Source organism: Coregonus clupeaformis, chromosome 29, assembly GCF_020615455.1.
Source record: "Coregonus clupeaformis isolate EN_2021a chromosome 29, ASM2061545v1, whole genome shotgun sequence".
Lineage (NCBI taxonomy): Eukaryota > Metazoa > Chordata > Actinopteri > Salmoniformes > Salmonidae > Coregonus > Coregonus clupeaformis.
In genome coordinates this window covers 57,644,597-57,663,742 of record NC_059220.1, presented here as the reverse complement: position 1 = coordinate 57,663,742, position 19,146 = coordinate 57,644,597, and the positions used below count along the sequence as shown (strand labels likewise).

Here is a 19,146-nt window from a genome sequence, read left to right as displayed (position 1 = left end):
CTGTGGACAGGTGTCTTTTATACAGGTAACAAGCTGAGATTAGGAGCACTCCCTTTAAGAGTGTGCTCCTAATCTCAGCTCGTTACCTGTATAAAATACATCTGGGAGCCAGAAATCTTTCTGATTGAGAGGGGGTCAAATACTTACTTCCCTCATTAAAATGCAAATAGGATTTTTTTGTTGTTATTCTGTCTCTCACTGTTCAAATAAACCTACCATTAAAATTATAGACTGATAATTTCTTTGTCAGTGGGCAAAGGTACAACATCAGCAGGGGATCAAATACTTTTTTCCCTCACTGTAAGTGAAATAATCTGTCTGTAAACAATTGTTGGAAAAATGACTTGTGTCATGCACAAAGTAGATGTCCTAACCGACTTGCCAAAACTATAGTTTGTTAACAAGAAATGTGTGGAGTGGTTGAAAAACGAGTTTTAATGACTCCTGCCTAAGTGTATGTAAACTTCCGACTTCAACTGTAGTATCAACATCATAGTTGCATTAAACATCATATTCATAGAAAAACACATCCCAGCATTTCCATAGTAATTGATGTTTCACATGATTACGAAAGAGACATTGCATTACTATAGAGACGGCTTCACTACAGTACAAATGTATCCCGTACAATGTTATTCCCCAACGTCCCTGTTCTGATATCTTCCCATTGCTTATTGTAAACATAGATAAACATGTAGACTAAGACATACAAAAGATAAACAAACAAGAAACATATTGAATTATAGAAAGTTCTCGACAACAGAGAGAGGAGAGAGAGAAGAGAGAGATCAAGTGTGTATGTGTGTGTGCATCCGTGAGTGTAAACGAGCATGTAAGTGAGTGCGTGTATCAACTTCATAGTGTTCAGATTTTTTATAGTACCCACTACTGAATAAATATTTTAGATATGTATGTGTGTGTGAACACCCTAGGACCCATAACTCGAGGCTTGCCACCCCGTCCATGACCACGTTGACACGAGTCTCACACTTAATCCAGGAATTAACCTGACTCCAGAGCAGCCAACCTCAGCGGGATCCAAGAATGCAGCCGGCTCCCTGCAAGGTCCACCTCCACCAACCTCCTATTACTAGCCTACAGACTGGTAAAGACGTCATTAACCAGCCAAACTTACTCAGGTATTTATAAAACTCTTACCCTCTCCCTCACAGTGTCCCCAAACAGCAAAGCATACTCACATAGAATAAAACTCTCTTACAGAAAGACAAGACACTAGTTACCGCACAGACAGACGAGTTGTCACAATACAAAATGTTTCTTCAGTATAATAGACTACATATCAAAGTGCAATGTGGGAAAAGGAAGGTGTGGTGTAAATGTGGAGAGGGTGTTGTGAGTATGTGACATCTAGCTCGTAGGTCTGAGATTCAGAGAGAGAGAAGCCCTCATTGTGTGACACCACTGACTGAGCTTTCACTGCTCATTATATTTTGTCCAATCCGTGAGCAGCCAGCGTGACAACTGTATATTTACATGCAGCAGCAGGAATGGCAGTAATTTGGCAGTTTGGGCCAGGGTCTAAAACCCTCTCACATTGTGCTACTACATGGTCCCACTCTGAATCCTGCTCACATTGACTCAGTCTCACACACTGGAGTGCACACAGACCTCTCTTCCTAACCTACACATGGGAGCTCTCCTTCCCAAACACCTCTAATTCAAACATCCCGTCTTATACTCTTTTATACACTCTCTCACGTGCTCTCACACAGACACGACTCTAAAAGCGTCCACATTAAAAAATATATTTATTACAGCATCAGCTACTTATTCCATCATAATTACACATCCATGCAATCTCAGCCACCATTGGACAATGGAAGTGGGAGGACATTGTGAATAACAGCTACCTGTAAGAGGCTCTTTCCCCGCTCATTAAAAAGAAGGGTAGGCTATATTCTCCTAGCCAAAGTTTGTTTAACCTCCAAAGACACAAGGCTTGTCCATGACTAGGTATCAGGCGCTAGTTACAACTGGTCAAATTATACCACCACTGCCCACTGTTCAGACAAACAAAGCACAACACTTTTCGTGAGAGATGCAACATGAAAAGCAGGTGAAGCATTCCCAGTATTAGAGGGCTGAGGGTTGGTCTGCATTTCAACAATACTGAAAGGCCAGAGTGCACATAGCAATACAAACACACAGGAGGGCTTGGTGCTAAACTAAAACTGCACACAGCCACAAAACAAAGGGGTAAGTCATTCAGCAGTATGGCAATAGAGGACATCACATGCATATGCACAAAATGTCTGATTGCTGAACAGAAGGTCAGATCCAGACTTGAAGCAGGGAGCAGCATTGCAATCCAAGGGAATCAACTGAGACAGAGCAGAACACAAGGGCCACCTTGTGGCAAGAAGCTGGTCCTCTGCTAAACAGCCCACGAGAGAGAGAGAGAAAGAGAGAGAGAGACGTCTCCAAGACAAGGCATAGAACTACAACTACTAGGCATCATATGCAACTACACATTGTAACTAACGAATACTTTATACTAAACATTTTACACATAGCACACATATAGTTTGGTCTAGCACTTGAATGGACCACTCCTATGGGAGGAATTATGAGGGCACTTTAGGGTCTTAATAAGTGGAAAGCTTTAGTTGCCACTGAGATAGACGTCAAAACACAATGACCATAATCAGTTACATAGTCATTCACCAGCAGATATGACACAAAACCAGTGATAAACAAGTCTTTGAACATAATAAAACATGGGTGAAAAAAATACAATATAAATACAAAATCAATTGATATAGACAATAGATTAATTTAAAAAAGAACTTTCCAGTACTTCAATCCAGAGGTGAGAAAAATTTACAATAATCATAATTGCTGTTTTACAACACTCTGTATTCACATAGTTCTGAAATGTCAATGCTCCAAGATGTCAAGAATTATATAATTTGCTTATGTCTCCCTCAAAAGCTGGATCCACACAGTAGTTTTTAAACTTTTAACTCCATTGATAAATGAAGTGCTCTGAACAAGTCACCAGGCTGCCCTCTGGTGGGCTTAAATAATGCAAAGAAAACATTGACGCCCTTGCTGCATGATGCGCCATTTGCACAATGCTTGTTGCACACTAATAAGGGCAAGGATGAATGCCATGCATATAGCACAGAGACCTCAGGACAAGGCTACTCTAGGAATAAAACAGAAGGTATGGGACTGCTGCTTGAAGCCATGCTGCAGCCTCTCACCACTACACACTGCACTTTCACTAGCCACGATCTAACACCATGATAATCACTAAACACAGAGGACACTGAGCATGAGAATTTGACATTATTGGAAATCTGCTGACACTTAGTATATAGATGGTAGATGGTAGTATCATGAACAGGATATTGTATCAAGTGGTTTTACAGATTGTTACAATTGAGACTTGCATTGATTACCATTGAAACAGAAAGGAAACTTCCCCACGGGTACATTCAAGGCACTTCGACTTTGGGCAGAGAGGAGCTTATTCTCCAAGATCATAAAAGGTCACTATTGCAAACAATAGAAATAATACTAATTATAGGATATGTGCAAGGAGCAGGTTACAGTATATATATATCTAAAATATATATACTGTATGTATACTGTAGTCAGGGGACATGGAAGACTAGAGGAGAAGGGCTGTAGGGAGCCTGGGCCGGTTACACAGAGGTGTAGAGAGGCCGCGTGATTATGTAAAATGGGTTAAAGGATGCTGACATGGCTGAAATAGTCCAACTATACAGTAAAATAATGACCTATGAGGAACGGACTTATTAGTGTCAGTATAAAATAATGTAATAGAGATAGGCCTTCTGTAGCTCAGTTGGTAGAGCATGGCGCTTGCAACACCAGGGTTGTGGGTTCGATTCCCATGGGGGGCCAGTATGAAAAATGTATGCACTCACTAACTGTAAGTCGCTCTGGATAAGAGCATCTGCTAAATGACTAAAATGTAAATGTAATAGGGTGAACGTCCTTGTTTACAGTGCCCAGGAGAGGGTAGGTTACAGTATGTTGGTTGGTGAAGCTGGAATATTGACTATGCAGGTGCAGGTTTACTATTACTCTGATAAAAGCTTTTGTGTTAGTTATTGTTGCAGGTTATGGAGAATTTACTGAAATATGTGATTGGAGTTTACTGTACTCGATATTGATGGAATACGGAGTTATTGGTGAGCCTTCACAACACTAGAGAGGGAGGAGGAGATATACTGGGTGTTGGGTACAGAGGGCTTGGTAGCTTCAGCTAATTACTGTTGATAGTGTACTAAGTAGTCTTTGAGGTTGAAGCGTGTCATTCTTTGCCACTCACTCCGTGGCCATCTGCTCAATGTGGTCGCTCAACAGCTTGTACTGCTCTGTAAGAGAGAGAAACAGAGAGCTCTTTTCAATCAAAACCACTAAGCACGTTTTTCCAGTTATAAATATCATTAGTCTCATTCAGCAAAAAAGCCTGTATTAATGCAATGGAGCTTATTTTTTGCTTCACATGGTAAAGATGATTATTTGGCAGACTAATAATGGTTTTTAATAAGATTAAAACAGTTTAAACAGGTGAAACAAAGTACATTATATGAAAAGAAAGGAAGTGTGGCAGATAACCAAATGACCCATTTGATCTTATTGATGTGAGGAAGGTTGGTTCATGTAGGGGTACCTTCATTTAGATTCCCAATGACTGCCTGCTTCTTCAGGAAGTCATTGCAGAGTTTCTTACTGAGCCCAAAAGCCAGCATGTTGTGAGTGAATGTCCTGAAAGCAGACACAAAGAGTTAACTGACCATGAGATATACAAACCATGCAGATTCCTCTACTCCTCAGATGGAATGTTACTTAAAAGTTCGTTTTTTTATCCATAGGGTTGAGTATGTCCCCTCACTCACCCCAGTTGGCCAAAGGCAATATTCTCGTCGACTTTGGAGCTGTCATCTTTCTCTTCCTGGGTCATATGACACCATTTCTCCCTGGAGGAAGGTGAGAGCAGAGAGAGGTTAGGGGTCAAGGTCTCCAAGGTTACCTCTGACCTTCTACCCACACCAAAACAACAAACCAGACATTATTGGAATGAGATGAAAATAACAAAAGATGTAATGAAAACTCTTTCAAAGGCAAACAGGTCAAACAAAAGCGATGGCATGCTGGATATTGCGTGTTAGATTGCGGTGTCCCTCTGATTGGGGAACAGATAGAAATGTCTGTCCAAAAACTTTGGGAAGCTTTATAACCAGTGTAGTAATACATATCTAGTCATATGTACAACTGAGAAAACAGAGGACCTTTATTTATTTGTATTTTATTTATATTTTAGCAGGGAGTCACCATTGAGACCAGTGTCTCTTTTTCAAGGGAGCCCTGCATATACAATTTAATAGAACAAAAAAAATCAAATACAATATAAATCAAGTTAAATACAGCACGACACAAATACAGACAAACATAAATATACACAAAACAAACACATTCTTCATTATAAAATTCCTCTGTCCACTCTCTAAACTGCCCCAGGGACAATAAGGTGTCATGTTTTTGGGAGATTATACATATGGAGAAGAAAAACCAAAGACGGATTTATCTAACTCTGAAGACACCAAAGGAGTCTCCAGAGTTAACCAACCCTGTGAACAGGATTGATAACTTGACCTGATCAGCACCACAACATCACACACCCGTCCACTCACACTCATACATACAGTCATGGTCAAAAGTTTTGAGAATGACACAAATACTAATTTTCACAAAGTCTGCTGCCTCAGTTTTTATGATGGCAATTTGCATATACTCCAGAATGTTATGAGGAGTGATCAGATGAATTGCAATTAATTGCAAAGTCCCTCTTTGCCATGAAAATGAACTTAATCCCCCCAAAAAACATTTCCACTACATTTCAGCCCTGCCACAAAATGACCAGCTGACATCATGTCTGTGATTCTCTCGTTAACACAGGTGAGAGTGTTGACGAGGACAAGGCTGGAGATCACTCTGTCATGCTGATTGAGTTAGAATAACAGACTGGATGCTTTAAAAGGAGGGTGGTGCTTGAAATCATTGTTCTTCCTCTGTTAACCATGGTTACCTGCAAGGAAACGCGTGCCGTCATCATTGCTTTGCACAAAAAGGGCTTCACAGGCAAGGACATTGCTGCTAGTAAGATTGCACCTAAATCAACCATTTATCGGATCATCAAGAACTTCAAGGAGAGAGGTTCAATTGTTGTGAAGAAGGCTTCAGGGCGCCCAAGAAAGTCAAGCAAGCGCCAGGACCGTCTCCTAAAGTTGATTCAGCTGCAGGATCGGGGCACCACCAGTGCAGAGCTTGCTCAGGAATGGCAGCAGGCAGGTGTGAGTGCATCTGCACGCACAGTGAGGCGAAGACTTTTGGAGGATGGCCTGGTGTCAAGAACCTGCCCGCTTGACCCTATCCCCTCCTCTCTTCTCCAGACCATCTCCGGTGACCTTCTCCCTTACCTCACCTCGCTCATCAACTCATCCTTGACCGCTGGCTATGTCCCTTCCGTCTTCAAGAGAGCGAGAGTTGCACACCTTCTCAAAAAACCTACACTCGATCCCTCCGATGTCAACAACTACAGACCAGTATCCCTTCTTTATTTTCTCTCCAAAACTCTTGAGCGTGCCGTCTTTAGCCAACTCTCTTGCTATCTCTCTCAGAATGACCTTCTTGATCCAAACCAGTCAGGTTTCAAGACTGGTCATTCAACTGAGACTGCTCTTCTCTGTGTCACGGAGGCTCTCCGCACTGCTAAAGCTAACTCTCTCTCCTCTGCTCTTGTCCTTCTAGACCTGTCTGCTGCCTTTGTTACTGTGAACCATCAGATCCTCCTCTCCATCCCCTCCGAGTTGGGCATCTCCGGCGCGGCTCACTCTTGGATTGCGTCCTACCTGACCGGTCGCTCCTACCAAGTGGCGTGGCGAGAATCTGTCTCTACACCACGTGCTCTCACCACTGGTGTCCCCCAGGGCTCAGTTCTAGGCCCTCTCCTATTCTCGCTTTACACCAACTCACTTGGCTCTGTTATATCCTCACATGGCCTCTCCTATCATTGCTACGCAGACGACACACAACTCATCTTCTCCTTTCTCCTTCTGATAACCAGGTGGCGAATCGCATCTCTGCATGTCTGGCAGACATATCAGTGTGGATGACGGATCACCACCTCAAGCTGAACCTCGGCAAGACGGAGCTGCTCTTCCTCCCGGGGAAGGACTGCCTGTTCCATGATCTCGCCGTCACGGTTGACAACTCCGTTGTGTCCTCCTCCCAGAGTGCGAAGAGCCTTGGCGTGACCCTGGACAACACCCTGTCGTTCTCCGCTAACATCAAGGCGGTGACCCGATCCTGTAGGTTCATGCTCTACAACATTCGGAGAGTACGACCCTGCCTTACACAGGAAGCGGCACAGGTCCTAATCCAGGCACTTGTCATCTCCCGTCTGGATTACTGCAACTCGCTGTTGGCTGGGCTCTCTGCCTGTGCCATTAAACCCCTACAACTCATCCAGAATGCCGCAGCACGTCCTGGTGTTCAACCTTCCCAAGTTCTCTCTCACGTCACCCCGCTCCTCCGCACACTCCACTGGCTTCCAGTTGAAGCTCGCATCTGCTACAAGACCATGGTGCTTGCCTACGGAGCTGTGAGGGGAACGGCACCTCCGTACCTTCAAGCTCTGATCAGTCCCTACACCCAAACGAGGGCATTGCGTTCATCCACCTCTGGCCTGCTGGCCCCCCTACCTCTGCGGAAGCACAGTTCCCGCTCAGCCCAGTCAAAACTGTTCGCTGCTCTGGCACCCCAATGGTGGAACAAGCTCCCTCACGACGCCAGGACAGCGGAGTCACTCACCACCTTCCGGAGACATCTGAAACATCACCTCTTTAAGGAATACCTGGGATAGGATAAAGTAATCCTTCTACCCCCCCTTACCCCACCCCAAAGAAAGAAAAAAATATATAATATATATATATATATATATATATATATATATATATATATATATATATATATATATATATATATATATATATATTGTAAAGTGGTTATCCCACTGGCTATAAGGTTTTTAAGTCGCTCTGGATAAGAGCGTCTGCTAAATGACGTAAATGTAAATGTAAGAAGGGCAACATCAGGGACAGACTGATATTCTGCAAAAGGTACAGGGATTGGACTGTTGAGGACTGAGGTAAAGTCATTTTCTCTGATGAATCCCCTCTCCGATTGTTTGGGGCATCTGGAAAAAAGCTTTTCCAGAGAAGACAAGGTGAGCGCTACCATCAGTCCTGTGTCATGCCAACAGTAAAGCATCCTGAGACCATTCATGTGTGGGGTTGCTTCTCAGCCAAGGGAGTGGGCTCACTCATAATTTTGCCTAAGAACAACTTCTCCCAACCATCCAAGAACAGTTTGGTGACGACCAATGTCTTTTCCAGCATGATGGAGCACCTTGCCATAATATTGACTCTTTGCATAAACTTAATGTGATTGTCAATAAAAGCCTTTGACACTTATGGAATGCTTGTAACTATACTTCAGTATACCATAGTAACATCTGACAAAAATATCTAAAAACACTGAAGCAGCAAACTTTGTGAAGACCAATACTTGTGTCATTCTCAAAACATTTGACCACGACTGTACACATAGAAGGTAGAGGAGGATTTCTGAAATAAATAATACAATAAACTGAATGCTTAGTATTTGATGGGCTGCTACAGTAATTAATGACAATACCCATGAAGAAGAACATAGATATAAAGTGCTACAACATACTGTTCCAGACTTCAAGCCACATACCGTTCTACTTTAATGTGTTTTTCATAACAATTGTCATGCTCATTGTGGCTCAGTAAGACAGCATTCAGCGTGCAGTGGAAGAAAACTTAACAGTAGCTCTTTGTAATAACTCCACTTAATAAAGCATTTATTCTGGATGAGTAAATAATTTTATCATCATTTATTAATCATTGCTCCATTAATAAGGTGTTTAATATAAGTCCTTATAAACCATTTACTAATCATTAGTTAAGTCTTTTTGCATGGCCTCATCTAAAGTCTGGGCTATTTATACTTTATAAATGACCAGTGGTATTTCTCACCAAAAGATGGACATGCCATTGGTAGACATTCCAGCAGTACCTGCTGCTCCTTAAGGTCTCAAAATAGCTTAGAACATATCAATGGTAAAATAATAAGCACACAACACAGGATGTTAAAGGAAATATATCTAACATTTTATTCACAAAAACTGTTTTGAAACAACTATTGCAAGGACTTAAGGAAGAGTTGTAATGTGAATATTTTGCAATGTTGTCAACCTCGCCAATGCGAACTAATCATAAAACAGGGAGATGTACCCTACACACAACAGCTGGCCGGACTGGTCTGTTTTTCACTAGTGAATTTGTATTTCTTCATTACTACTGATTGAGGAAGAAATGTTACATGTATAACCTTTAAATGCTTCCTGTGCTTCAGTCTTTTAACTACAGAACATTTTCACACCTCATGCCTTTAAAGGTTGAAACTCTTTAAAACCGCCTAAGGTTGATGTCCACGCTCGCATGTAAATATAATTAGCATAATAATAAAAAAGCTAGAGATATGTTTTTGTTGCATTGGATGCGTCTCAATCCACATATGTCGCACTTCCGCATCTGCGGTGAAAGGTGACAGAGCTAGAGCGGTATTTGTCAGACCATGAGAAATCGTTCTTCTCACAAAATCGTCTATAGTGTCCGAATGGTTTGGCTTACAAACTATGACTCCTCTATGGAAAGATTAGACTCTCACGAGCACAATGGTGTTCTCTGTTTTGCTCTATGACCTCCACAAGTGTCGGGGGACTCATCTGAAGTCGGTACAGCCGATCTGCCAACTTTTGTCTGTAGTGTCATGACTTGCCCTCATGGGTTGAGGATCAAACATTCCTGCTAGGCAAAGGTTTGAACACCCCCTTTCCTGGGGACCAGTTTTATGACTTAACAGCCGGTCATAAATAGTTTGCAGAAAAGGACTCCTTTTGGTCTCTAGTATGGGAAGAAAGAATTTCCCTGTGAGACAAAGGAAGTCTTCCCGCCAAGACTCCAACATCCAAAAGTGGATAATGAAACAATATTCCTACTTAAAAGAATGTGGGAAATGGTCAGTGGGGATCTAAAGAATAATCATGTCAAATTGTTTATTATTTTGTGATGTCATTAAGGATGGTATCAAGTAATAACTGCAAATCGGCATGTGTACATATTCTATCTATCCAGTTTACATCTAAAGTTGAAGTCAGAAGTTTACATACTGTCACGGTTTCGGCCGAGGCTGCTCCTCCTCCTTGCTCGGGCAGGCTTCGGCGTTCGTCGTCCCCGGAGTACTAGCTGCCACCGTTGTATGTTATCGATGTTTGTTTGGTTTTGTCTTCCTTGTACACCTGTTTCCTTTTAGTGTTCATTATGTCCCCTATAAGTTTCTCGTTTTGTTTGTCGTGAGTTGTGTGTAGGTGTTCCGCCTGTCATTAGGTGCCGTTGATTTTGCTCCAATGATTTTGAGTACAGACGCACTATTTGCGTGTTCTGTTTGTATTTTGGTGTTTTGCACACTGTTGCGTAATCGCTCGCCTCCGGGTTAGTTGAGGCCTGTTACTTTGTATTTGTCGTCTAGTAAAGTCTGTTGGACGAAGCTTCTGTGTCCTGCGCCTGACTCCTACACCACATCCACATCAGCCGCTGACAGAATTACACACCATCATGGAGTCAGCAGGAGCAGCAGCAGCACCCGAGTCGCTGGAGGAGAGCGTCAGCGTGCAAGACGACAGGATCCTTCAACTCGGATCCGCCCTGCAGGACGTGATCAAAACTCTGCACCGATGGGAGACCAGAGGAGTGCCCACACCTCCTCCTACCTTACCACCACCATCTGTCAGTCCTACCATCCAAGCTCCGGAATCCAGTGGGATTCGGCTCTCGCTCCCGAGGGCGTATGATGGCGCCACAGCCGGCTGTCAGGGGTTCCTCCTGCAGGTGGAACTCTACCTGGCTACCATACACCCGGTGCCCTCGGGATACGAGAGCGTTTCCGCCCTCATCTCCTGTCTCTCCGGCAAGGCGTTGGAGTGGGCCAACGCCGAATGGAGGGGAATAGACGTCGCCACCATCAACTACGCAGAGTTCTCCCGCCGCTTCAGGGCAGTGTTCGACCATCCACCTGAGGGGAAAGCGGCGGGGGAGCGTCTATTCCACCTCCGACAGGGGAAGAGGAGCGCACAGGAGTTCGCCCTGGAATTCCGGACTCTAGCGGCGGATGCGGGGTGGAATGAGTGGGCCCTCATCGACCACTATCGATGCAGTCTACGGGAGGACGTTCGTCGAGAGCTGGCCTGCAGGGACACCAACCTATCGTTCGACCAGTTGGTGGACATGTCCATCCGTCTCGACACCCTGCTGGCCACCCGCGGACGTCCCGAGTGGGGGCCGTCCATTCCATCCTCCAGCACCTCCGAGCCGAGCCCTATGGAGCTCGGGGGTGCTGGCGCTAGAGAGAGAAGGAGAAGGAGCCCGAGGGGGGCCGTCCCCTGCACCAACTGTGGCCGTGGAGGGCACACTGCAGCTAGGTGCTGGGGAGGGTATCCAGGGGGACGGGACAACAGGCCACGCACTGGGGAGTCCTTCCAGGTGAGTAGGCGCCCCACTTACCCAGAGCTCTCTGTTGTTCACTCATGTATACCTGTAAGATTTCCACAGGTTGCACCTCATTCCCAGCATAAGGCGCTAGTAGATTCAGGCGCAGCTGGGAATTTTGTTGATCGGAATTTTTGTGTAAGGTTAGGGATTCCCCTCCTTCCTGTTGATGCTCCCTTCCCTGTCCATGCACTAGATAGCCGCCCGTTGGGATCGGGGTTGATTATGGAGGTCACAGCACCACTTAGGATGAGTACGCAGGGGGGTCATGAGGAAACTATTCAGTTATATCTGATCGACTCTCCTGCGTATCCAGTGGTGCTGGGGCTTCCCTGGTTGATTACCCATAATCCCTCCATTTCGTGGCAACAGAGGGCTCTCAAGGAGTGGTCTGCCCAGTGTGTAGGGCGATGTCTAGGTGTTTCCGTGGGGGCAACCTCGGTGGAGAGTCCGAACCAAGTGCCCGCAATGCACATTACCCCTGAGTATGAGGATGTAGCACTCGTGTTTAGCAAGACGAGGGCGACGCGGTTGCCTCCTCATAGACAGGGGGATTGTGCGATAGACCTCCAGGCAGGAGCAGCGCCATGTGTATCCTCTGTCTCAAGAGGAGAAGGGGGCTATGGAGACATACATAGCCAAGTCTCTGAGACAGGGATACATACGGCCCTCCACTTCCCCTGCGTCCTCAAGTTTCTTTTTTGTGAAGAAGAAGGATGGAGGGTTGCGCCTGTGTATTGATTACCGTAGTCTCAATCAGATCACTGTGAAATACAGTTATCCACTCCCTCTGATTGCGACTATGACGGAATCATTACACGGAGCACGTTTCTTCACAAAACTGGATCTCAGGAGCGCCTACAACTTGGTGCGCATTAGGGAGGGCGATGAATGGAAGACAGCATTTAGTACCACCTCGGGTCATTACGAGTATCTCGTCATGCCATACGGGTTGATGAATGCTCCTTCAGTCTTCCAATCCTTTGTGGACGAGATCTTCCGGGACATGCAGGGGCAAGGTGTGGTCGTGTACATTGACGACATTCTAGTGTACTCTTCTACCCGAGCCGAGCATGTAGCCCTGGTGCGCCGAGTGTTGGGGAAGCTGTTGGAGCACGACTTGTATGTCAAGGCAGAGAAATGTCTGTTTTTCCAGGAGTCCATCTCCTTTTTGGGTTATCGGTTGTCCGCGTCAGGGGTGAGGATGGAGGTTGACCGTGTGTCAGCCGTGCGTAATTGGCAAACCCCAACCACGGTTAAAGAGGTGCAGCAGTTCTTGGGTTTTGCAAATTACTACCGGAGGTTTATCCGGGGTTTTGGACTGAGGGCAGCTCCCATAACGTCCCTGCTGAAGGGGGGCCCGGTGCGTTTGCAGTGGTCAGCTGAGGCGGACAGGGCATTTGGGAGACTGAAGGACCTGTTTACTTCGGCTCCGGTGCTGGCGCATCCGGACCCCGCTTTACCATTCCAGGTAGAGGTGGACGCGTCAGAGGCCGGTATTGGGGCCGGACTATCGCAACGGTCCGGCACGCCACCTAAACTCCGCCCCTGTGCTTTTTATTCCAAGAAGCTCAGCCCAGCGGAGCGAAATTATGATGTAGGGGACAGGGAGCTGTTAGCCGTGGTACAGGCCCTAAAGGTGTGGAGGCATTGGCTTGAGGGGGCTCAACACCCTTTCTCATTTTGACTGACCACCGTAACCTGGAGTACATCCGGGCAGCTAGGAGATTGAACCCTCGTCAGGCTCGGTGGAACATGTTTCTAACCCGGTTCGTATTTAAAATAACGTACATCCCTGGGTCCCAGAACGGTAAGGCAGATGCCCTGTCCCGGCGGTATGACACAGAGGAGAGGTCCATCGAGCCCACTCCCATACTGCCGGAGTCTTGTCTGGTGGCACCGGTAGTGTGGGAGGTCGATGCGGAAATCGAGCGGGCAGTGCATCGACCCTAGTCCCCCAAAGTGTCCTGTGGGTCGGACGTACGTTCCGCTCGAGGTTCGGGATCGTCTGATTTATTGGGCTCATACGTCCCCCTCCTCTGGACATCCAGGTATTGGCCGGACAGTGCACTGCCTTAGCGCTAAGTACTGGTGGCCAACGTTAGCCAGGGATGTGAGGGTTTATGTCTCCTCCTGCTCGGTGTGCGCCCAGTGTAAGGCGCCTAGACACCTGCCCAGGGGGAAGTTACAACCCCTGCCCGTTCCACAACGACCCTGGTCTCACCTCTCTGTGGATTTCGTTACAGACCTTCCCCCCTCTCAGGGGAATACCACCATACTGGTCGTTGTGGATCGGTTCTCTAAGGCCTGTCGTCTCCTCCCAATGCCGGGTCTCCCTACTGCCCTCCAGACCGCTGAGGCACTGTTCACCCACGTCTTTCGGCACTACGGGGTGCCCGAGGATATAGTGTCTGATCGAGGTCCCCAGTTCACCTCCAGAGTCTGGAGGGCGTTCATGGAGCGCTTGGGGGTCTCGGTGAGCCTTACCTCGGGGTACCACCCAGAGAGCAATGGGCAGGTAGAAAGAGTGAACCAGGATGTGGGTAGGTTTCTGAGATCGTATTGCCAGGGCCGGCCGGAGGAGTTGGCGAGGTATATCCCCTGGGCAGAGATGGCACAGAACTCTCTCCGCCACTCCTCCACCAACCTAACCCCTTTCCAATGTGTGTTAGGGTATCAGCCGGTTCTGGCACCATGGCATCAGAGCCAGATCGAGGCTCCTGCGGTGGATGAGTGGATGCAGCGCTCGGAGGAGATGTGGAACGCTGCACACGTCCATCTGCAGCGGGCCTTCCGTCGACAAAAGGCGAGCGCCAATCTCCACCGCAGTGAGGGTCCGGTGTACGCACCTGGAGATCGAGTCTGGCTCTCGACTCGAAACCTGCCCCTCCGCCTGCCCTGCCGGAAGCTGGGTCGGCGGTTTGTGGGGCCATTTAAAGTCCTGAGGAGATTGAACGAGGTGTGTTACAGGTTACAACTGCCTATTGATTATCACATTAACCCCTCGTTCCATGTGTCTCTTCTCAGGCCGGTGGTAGCTGGTCCACTCCAGGACTGTGAGATAAGAGAGACTCCTCCGCCCCCACTGGACATTGAGGGGGCTCCGGCGTACACAGTTCGGTCCATCTTGGATTCGAGACGTCGGATGGGGGGTCTCCAATATCTCGTGGAGTGGGAGGGGTACGGCCCGGAGGAACGGTGCTGGGTGCCGAGGAGGGACATCTTAGACCCATCTCTCCTGACTGAGTTCCACCGTGGTCATCCCACGTGCCCTGCTCCGCGTCCTCCTGGCTTGGCGTTCGTCGTCCCCGGAGTACTAGCTGCCACCGTTGTATGTTATCGATTTTTGTTTGGTTTTGTCTTCCTTGTACACCTGTTTCCTTTTAGTGTTCATTATGTCCCCTATAAGTTTCTCGTTTTGTTTGTCGTGAGTTGTGTGTAGGTGTTCCGCCTGTCATTAGGTGCCGTTGATTTTGCTCCAATGTTTTTGAGTACGGACGCACTATTTGCGTGTTCTGTTTGTATTTTGGTGTTTTGCACACTGTTGCGTAATCGCTCGCCTCCGGGTTAGTTGAGGCCCGTTACTTTGTATTTGTCGTCTAGTAAAGTCTGTTGGACGAAGCTTCTGTGTCCTGCGCCTGACTTCTACACCACATCCACATCAGCCGCTGACACATACACTTAGGTTGGAGTCATTAAAAATCATTTTTCAACCACTCCACAAATCTCTTGTTAACAAACTATAGTTTTGGCAAGTCGGTTAGGACATCTACTTTGTGCATGACACAAGTCATTTTTCCAAAAATGGTTTACAGACAGATTATTTCACTTATAATTCACTGTATCACAATTCCAGTGGGTCAGAAGTTTACATATACGAAGTTCACAGTGCCTTTAAACAGCTTGGAAAATTCCAGAAAATGATGTCATGGCTTTAGAAGCTTCTGATAGGCTAATTGACATCATTTGAGTCAATTGGCGGTGTACCTGTGGATGCATTTCAAGGCCTACCATCAAACTCAGTGCCTCTTTGCTTGACATCATGGGAAAATCAAAAGAAATCAGCCAAGACCTCAGAAAAAAATTGTAGACCTCCACAAGTCTGGTTCATTCTTGGGAGCAATTTCCAAATGCCTGAAGGTACCACGTTCATCTGTACAAACAATAGTACGCAAGTATAAAAACCATGGGACCACGCATCCGTCATACCGCTCAGAAAGGAGACGCGTTCTGTCTCCTAGAGATTAACGTACTTTGGTGCGAAAAGTGCAAATCAATCCCAGAACAACAGCAAAGGACCTTGTGAAGATGCTGGAGGAAACATAATGACCATTGTTATGTTTGGAGGAAAAAGGGGAAGGCTTGCAAGCCGAAGAACACCATCCCAACCGTGAAGCACGGGGGTGGCAGCATCATGCTGTGGGGGTGCTTTGCTGCTGGAGGGACTGGTGCACTTCACAAAATAGATGGCATCATGAGGAAGGAAAATTATGTGGATATATTGAAGCAACATCTCAAGACATCAGTCAGGAAGTTAAAGCTTGGTCGCAAATGGGTCTTCCAAATGGACAATGACCCCAAGCATACTTCCAAAGTTGTGGCAAAATGGCTTAAGGACAACAAAGTCAAGGTATTGGAGTGGCCATCACAAAGCCCTGACCTCAATCCTATAGAAAATGTGTGGGCAGAACTGAAAAAGCGTGTGCGAGCAAGGAGGCCTACAAACCTGACTGAGTTACACCAGCTCTGTCAGGAGGAATGGGCCAAAATTCACTCAACTTATTGTGGGAAGCTTGTGGAAGGCTACCCGAAACATTTGACCCAAGTTAAACAATTTAAAGGCAATGCTACCAAATACTAATTGAGTGTATGTAAACTTCTGACCCACTGGGAATGTGATGAAAGAAATAAAAGCTGAAATAAATCATTCTCTCTACTATTATTCTGACATTTCACATTCTTAAAATAAAGTGGTGATCCTAACTGACCTAAGACAGGGAATTTCTACTAGGATTAAATGTCAGGAATTGTGGAAAAACTGAGTTTAAATGTATTTGGCTAAGGTTTAAACTTCCGACTTCAACTGTAAATGTTGTATAAAATATATGATTAAGTATGAGAGTATTTTGGTGAAGATAGGAATGTGATTTTAGTCTTCTAATGAGATAATAGTTTTTCATATAAACTATGCAGTGCCTAGCCACACCCCGAGTGACATCAGAGATCGTGTAAACATGATAGAATGCCCCTTTTACCCCGAGTGCATAAAAAGCCTTGAAAAACAAATCAACCTTTAGACTAGCAGACGTGAAGCGTGAGCTAAACGTTGCAAATGGTTGAATTTCTACCAGACCAGCAAGCCCCAAGGCTTAAAATGGCTGAAACGCTACAGACCAGCAGACGTGAAGCGTGAGCTAAACATTGCAAATGGTTGAATTTCTACCAGACCAGCAAGCCCCACGGCTTAAAATGGTTGAAACTCTACAGACCAGCAGACGTGAAGTGTGAGCTAAACGTTGCAAATGGTTGAATTTCTACCATACCAGCAAGCCCCACGGCTTAAAATGGTTGAAATGCTACAGACCAGCAGACGTGAAGCGTGAGCTAAACGTTGCAAATGGTTGACTTTCTACAAGACCAGAAAGACCAGAAAACGTGAGACTTTAGTCCACACGTTTGAAATGGAGAAACTCTGAAACTCTCAACCTCTACACGAGGTGAAGGAGCTGGCATGTACAGTCATGGTTAAAAGATTTGAGAATGACACAAGTATTGGTCTTCACAAAGTTCGCTGCTTCAGTGTTATGAGATATTTTTGTCAAATGTTACTATGGTATACTGAAGTATAATTACAAGCATTCCATAAGTGTCAAAGGCTTTTATTGACAATTACATTAAGTTTATGCAAAGAGTCAATATTTGCAGTGCTGACCCTTCTTTTTCAAGACCTCTGCAATCCGCCCTGGCATGCTGTCAATTAACTTCTGGGCCACATCCTGACTGATGGCAGCCCATTCTTGCATAATCAATGCTTGGAGTTTGTCAGAATTTGTGGGGTTTTGTTTGTCCACCTGCCTCTTGAGGATCGATCACAAGTTCTCAATGGGATTAAGGTCTGGGGAGTTTCCTGGCCATGGACCCAACATTTCAATGTTTTGTTCCCCGAGCCACTTAGTTATCACTTTTGCCTTATGGCAAGGTGCTCCATCATGCTGGAAAAGGCATTGGTCGTCACCAAACTGTTCTTGGATGGTTGGGAGAAGTTGCTCTCGGAGGATGTGTTGGTACCATTCTTTACTCATGGCTGTGTTCTTAGGCAAAATTGTGAGTGAGCCCACTCCCTTGGCTGAGAAGCAACCCCACACATGAATGGTCCCAGGATGCTTTACTGTTCGCATGACACAGGACTGATGGTAGCGCTCACCTTGTCTTCTCCGGACAAGCTTTTTTACGGATGCCCCAAACAATCGGAGAGGGGATTCATCAGAGAAAATGACTTTACCCCAGTCCTCAACAGTTCAATCCCTGTACCTTTTGCAGAATATCAGTCTGTCCCTGATGTTTTTCCTGGAGAGAAGTGGCTTCTTTGCTGCCCTTCATGACACCAGGCCATCCTCCAAAAGTCTTCGCCTCACTGTGCGTGCAGATGCACTCACACCTGCCTGCTGCCATTCCTGAGCAAACTCTGCACTGGTGGTGCCCCGATCCCGCAGCTGAATCAACTTTAGGAGACGGTCCTGGCGCTGGCTGGACTATCTTGGGCGCCCTGATGCCTTCTTCACAACAATTGAACCTCTCTCCTTGAAGTTCTTGATGATCCAATAAATGGTTTATTTAGGCGCAATCTTACTAGCAGCAATATCCTTGCCTGTGAAGCCCTTTTTGTGCAAAGCAATGATGATGGCACGTGTTTCCTTGCAGGTAACCATGGTTAACAGAGGAAGAACAATGATTTCAAGCACCACCCTCCTTTTAAAGCTTCCAGTCTGTTATTCTAACTTAATCAGCATGACAGAGTGATCTCCAGCCTTGTCCTCGTCAACACTCTCACCTGTGTTAACGAGAGAATCACTGACATGATGGCAGGTAGTCCTTTTGTGGCAGGGCTGAAATGCAGTGGAAATATTTTTTGGGGATTAAGTTCATTTTCATGGCAAAGAGGGACAAAACTGAGTAGCAGACTTTGTGAAAATTAGTATTAGTATAAACTTTTGACCACGACTGTATAGTCGTCTAGAGAACTTTCACTCAAGACACGAGATAGAGGACAATCCCTCTCAGACAACCGCTGGTACATCTGAAGTATCCATTCTAACCACTACTACGACCAGAAACTCTACCAAGGACATTGGGACCTCTGGTGGGCAAACCAGAGTCCTACATCAACTCAACTCTCGAGGACAGCTACACGTAAATACATGTTGCATTTCTAAACTGAATTAGCGTTATTAGGCTG

At 45.9% G+C, this 19,146-nt stretch overlaps 1 protein-coding gene across 6 annotated transcripts in view; it reads right to left on the bottom strand.

The window, feature by feature from the left end:
* Positions 1–3,902: 3,902 nt before the first annotated feature.
* The window catches only part of kiaa0513 (KIAA0513 ortholog), a 34,732-nt gene continuing 19,488 nt past the window's right edge, over positions 3,903–19,146 (bottom strand). For all 6 annotated transcript variants that reach the window (XM_041890050.1, XM_041890047.1, XM_041890053.1 and 3 more), the window contains 3 exons: positions 4,896–4,976; positions 4,670–4,764; positions 3,903–4,370 (listed from right to left, as the gene is read on the bottom strand). In XM_041890050.1, the coding sequence (XP_041745984.1) occupies positions 4,321–4,370; positions 4,670–4,764; positions 4,896–4,976 (226 nt within the window). In that variant the 3' untranslated portion in view covers positions 3,903–4,320. The remainder of the gene's footprint in view (positions 4,371–4,669; positions 4,765–4,895; positions 4,977–19,146) is intronic.